The 4369-nt window shown below is 39.4% G+C and overlaps 1 protein-coding gene across 1 annotated transcript; it reads left to right on the forward strand.

Moving 5' to 3' along the window:
- Positions 1 to 541: 541 nt before the first annotated feature.
- On the forward strand, positions 542 to 1285 carry LOC122048621 ((-)-alpha-terpineol synthase-like). The gene is made up of 3 exons (XM_042610167.1): positions 542 to 643; positions 728 to 973; positions 1085 to 1285. Exons 1-3 carry the CDS (start codon positions 542 to 544, stop codon positions 1283 to 1285), a joined length of 549 nt encoding a protein of 182 aa, XP_042466101.1.
- Positions 1286 to 4369: the final 3084 nt, after the last annotated feature.

A 4369-nucleotide genomic window follows, 5' to 3' on the forward strand; every position in this document is an offset into this window, starting at 1 on the left:
CGACTTCAATATGGTTCAGGACATATACAAGAGTGAACTCAGAGAGCTCTCCAGGTACTGAAACTAATCAAACTTGTAAAAGAATGATTAGTTTTATTACAAGTTGGTAATGCCCTTTCATTGATAGGAACCACTGCCTCTATATATAGATAAAAAATTGTACAAGTATATCCAATTACAATCTCAAAAAATAAAATTTTACATGCAGATGGTGGTCAGAGCTTGGGTTTTCAGAGAAGCTGCCATTTTTCAGAGACAGATTAACTGAGAATTATCTGTGGGCAGTCGGTTTCACTTATGAACCAGATAGCTGGAGATGTAGAATGATCGAAACAAAGGCAATCTGTTTTATTACACTCATAGATGATATTTATGATGTCTATGGAACCTTAGATGAACTCCAGCTCTTCACTGATGTCGTCGACAGGTGACAGCACATTCTTCTTCTTCTTCTTCTGATCTTCATCATCTTCATCAAGTCATGCTTATCGAGTCTTATTGCAGATGGGACTTAATTGCGCTTGACAAGCTTCCAGAGTACATGAAGCTATGCTTCTTTGCACTATTCAACACGGTGCACGAAGAAGGTTACCGGGTAATGAAGGAGAAGGGCTTGAACATAGTGTCGAACTTAAAGAGAACAGTAAATTATAAATACTATTTTATTTTATTTTTCTTTTTCACTTTTTCTTCTTTGTTACCGAATGAATTGGTATTAAATTTTCAGTGGGGAAATCAATGCAAAGCCTACTTTGAAGAAGCAAAATGGTTCCACCATGGCCAAACCCCCAAGCTCAGGGAGTACTTGGAGAATGCATGGGTATCAGTCTCCGGTCCGAACATTCCATTTAGTGCTTACTGTGTGGGCAAAGACTTAACTCAAGAGGCCTTGAAAAATTTCCCCAGTTACCATGAGATCACACACTCCTCCAGCATGCTTCTTCGTCTTTATGATGATATGGGCACTTCGACGGTAAATAAATAAATAAATATATATATATATATATAAAAGCAGAAATACATTATATGCAGTTGAAGCAATCAAACTCATTAGAAGATATATATCGAAAAACATCTACTGCAGGATGAGATAGAAAGAGGCGATGTAGCGAAATATATTCAATGCAGCATGCATGAGAAAGGTGTCTCAGAGGAGGTGGCACGGGGGGAGATGAGAGAATTGGTGAAGGAACACTGGAGAGTAGTGAATGGAGCTCTTAGTTGGGATTCTCCATTTGAAGAGTATTTCAAGAATGCAGCAGTTAATTTGGCTCGGACATCATAGTTCTTTTATCAGAGTGGGGATGGATATGCCAAGGCTGATGGAGAAACTAAGTCTCAAATCATTTCAGTGTTACTTGAACCTATCCAAATCTAAAATGAATGCATCCAAATTCTACCGTTGTTGTTGTGTGTCGTCGTCGCAGAGGGATTCTGTCTAAGTAGAATTTTCATTCATCCAATTAAATAAATGGACATCTTCATTGCGATAATTGAGAGGAGATCGAATGAAGTTGTACTTGTTCTTACTCGATGGTCGTTGTCGACATCAGATCACAATACTCAATGTCGGCAATGACCATCAAGTAAGAACAAGGGCACCATATACAAAGAGATAGAATGATTCTAACATAGTTTACTAAAATTAAGTTCATGTTTAAATATATATATAGAAATGATATGTTGTTCGACGCTTCATGGGTCATAGTGAGCAACACGCATATGTAGAGATGCTAGCTCGATTTCTTTACATTATTAAATTCTTTTTATTCTCTCTCCCTTTTCACCCTTTATTCAAAACCTTGCTCTCGATTTTTAATCTCTTGACTTTCCCAAATCTAAATTTCCCTTACTCTCACTCTTTTCTCTATCGTTGTCTTTCATTGATTGTTACGAACCACAAGTGCACGGTTTCGTCGTCAGTAATAAAAGAATATCGAATCCACAGAGATTGTTGATTAAGCACTAGTTAACTTTACACGGTGAATTATCTAGACAAACGTAAGATTGATGAGAAAAGAGAGAATGAATCTTGAGAGGGGTTGAGCTAAGAGGATGGAGGATGATAGATTCTAGGATTTCGGTTTCCTTGTAATGCTGGGCGATGTTACATAGATTGCTTAGTTCCTATCCTCTATGTTCATGCTTTGGTAGGAAGTTAGATACATTACCGACTCTCCCCTGCAGTGGATAAGTCGGCATGATCTCCTACTTCATGTCCTATGCTACTAAATGGAAGTGATTTCTATGAAGTCCGTTAGCGGGGCAGCCCTGTCACGATGCCCCTCGTTCATACAACATAGAAACACACTAACACACAATTACATAGAAATATAAATAATGATTATGCTCGATCCCCTACTTCCTTGTGGAGATTTGTTTCTCCTTTCAAGGTGATACCCTAGACGCCCGTTAGTGGGGTAGCATTGTCACAACGCCCCTCGGTCATACAATCTAGAGTATCCCCCCTACGGGATTAACAATTCTACACAACTATTTGATAAAACATGCAAAAGATATATATAAGCTTCACATACACACATTTCATCAAACATGAACAAGACATTAACAAGTCATTGAAAAGAAACATGGTAAATCTACATAGTTTTACATTTCCATCACATCACAAATACTCCCTAATCTTAGAAAGGAGATCTACTCCATTGCAAAGGAAGAAAAGCCCCAAAATATAAAGTAAAGCATACTTACAATCCTAGATGTGAGAAGAAGGGGAAGAAGAGATGTTTGCCGATGTCTTGGGGATAGCTCCTTAATCCGAAGATGGACAAATCGTCAAGGGATGGAGGTGAATGAATCTCTAGGGTTTCCCCCTACGGGGAGGACCCTTCCCCAAGGAGAGGGACGAAGTCCCAAACCCAAGATGAGTCAAAGAATGAGGATCTTGACCCTTTTATACCTCCTCTAAACTGCCCAGGAAAATCAGGATTATAAGGGTCCGGTAAACCAGATTTTTCACCCATTAAACTAGGTTTTCTCATGATTCACCTTGAACCAAAGTTATAGATCTTGAAATTATCTTCAATTTGATACTTGGATCCAGCCCTAGCTCAAATCAAGCCAAAAGTTATGGTGGTTCAAAGTTTGGTCTGCAGTCTAGGCGGAGGTCGAGATGAACCCGCGGTTGGGAAGCACGGCCGTGCCATTTAGCATGGGTATACAATGCTATCTTTCTATTAGATCTGAAGAAAAGTTGTAGATCATGAAGTTAGCTACGTTTCGGTATAAAGAATAACCCGAAACTCCAATGGAACACAAAGTTATGGCTATTTTATGATCGGTCTGTAATATGCCCAAAATTCAGCACAGCTCTGTTTTGGCGTGGCACGACTCCATGTTCTTCGTCACACAGCCGTGTGGAATCCACATGGCCTCACCCGACTTCCTCACGGGTTGAGTCACACGGTCGTGTGGCTCACATGGCCGTGGCCTTCCTCGCCTTTGGAAAGTTGGCACGGCCGTGTGGGTCACACGGCCGTGGCCTTCTTTGTCTCTGGAACATTGACACGACCGTGCCATTTGGCACGGCCATATCCTGCCTGGCCACGGGGAAGTTGACACGGCTGTGTGACTCACATGGTCGTGGCTTGATTTGCCTCTAGTGGAGGAGCACGGCCGTGTGGGTCACACATCCTTAGCTTGATTTCTTCCAAAGTTGTTCTCGTGTGCATTTTCGCTCCATTTTCGCTCCAAATAGCATTCTATCAATAAAAACAAGCAAAGAGTAGATCTCCAAACAAAATATAATGGAAGTATGCCATTATAAAGAAATAGGGTGCAATAAACATAGATTATGTTAATGAAATACAAGTAGATGTGCGTCCAAACATGCATAAAAGTGTATATAATCTACGCACATCATTGATCTCGCTCCTTCCGGCAAATAAAGCAAAGGCGCTGCAAACTAAGCAACTACATGCTTGTTCTCGAGCTAGTTGGAAACTCTCTAAGTTGTCACCGCAAACATAGTCGACGTTGTTTTGTTTAACACCCCTCTCCATTCTCAATCGAAAGTTTTTCCACTTCACTATCTATTTTTCAACTCTGTATAGTATTTTTTTTTATCAAGAATTATCCTACAACGTACAAGCCATGGCTGCTTTCTTATTATTTTTTACTTATATAATTTGTAGAAAACTTGATAACATCATTTTCTATATTTCATAACTAATGATAAGTCATTTCATTTGTAATTCCTTTTAATCCTAATATATATTATTAGGATTTACTACAATGTATACTAGCTACTTGAATATTTAGTTGCTACAATGTATAGCATCTACTTGGACAGTTAGCTGCTACACGTTGTAGCAGCTACTTTGACTTTAATTGCTATAACGTGTAACAACTA

This window comes from Zingiber officinale, chromosome 2B, assembly GCF_018446385.1.
Source record: "Zingiber officinale cultivar Zhangliang chromosome 2B, Zo_v1.1, whole genome shotgun sequence".
Classification (NCBI taxonomy): domain Eukaryota; kingdom Viridiplantae; phylum Streptophyta; class Magnoliopsida; order Zingiberales; family Zingiberaceae; genus Zingiber; species Zingiber officinale.

Coding starts and splice junctions, on each gene's coding strand:
- LOC122048621 (XM_042610167.1), top strand. CDS start 542: ATGAAGCTATGCTTCTTTGCACTATTCAACACGGTGCACGAAGAAGGT. Junction 644..727: donor TGTCGAACTTAAAGAGAACA/GTAAATTATAAA, acceptor TTAAATTTTCAG/TGGGGAAATCAATGCAAAGC. Junction 974..1,084: donor ATGATATGGGCACTTCGACG/GTAAATAAATAA, acceptor CATCTACTGCAG/GATGAGATAGAAAGAGGCGA.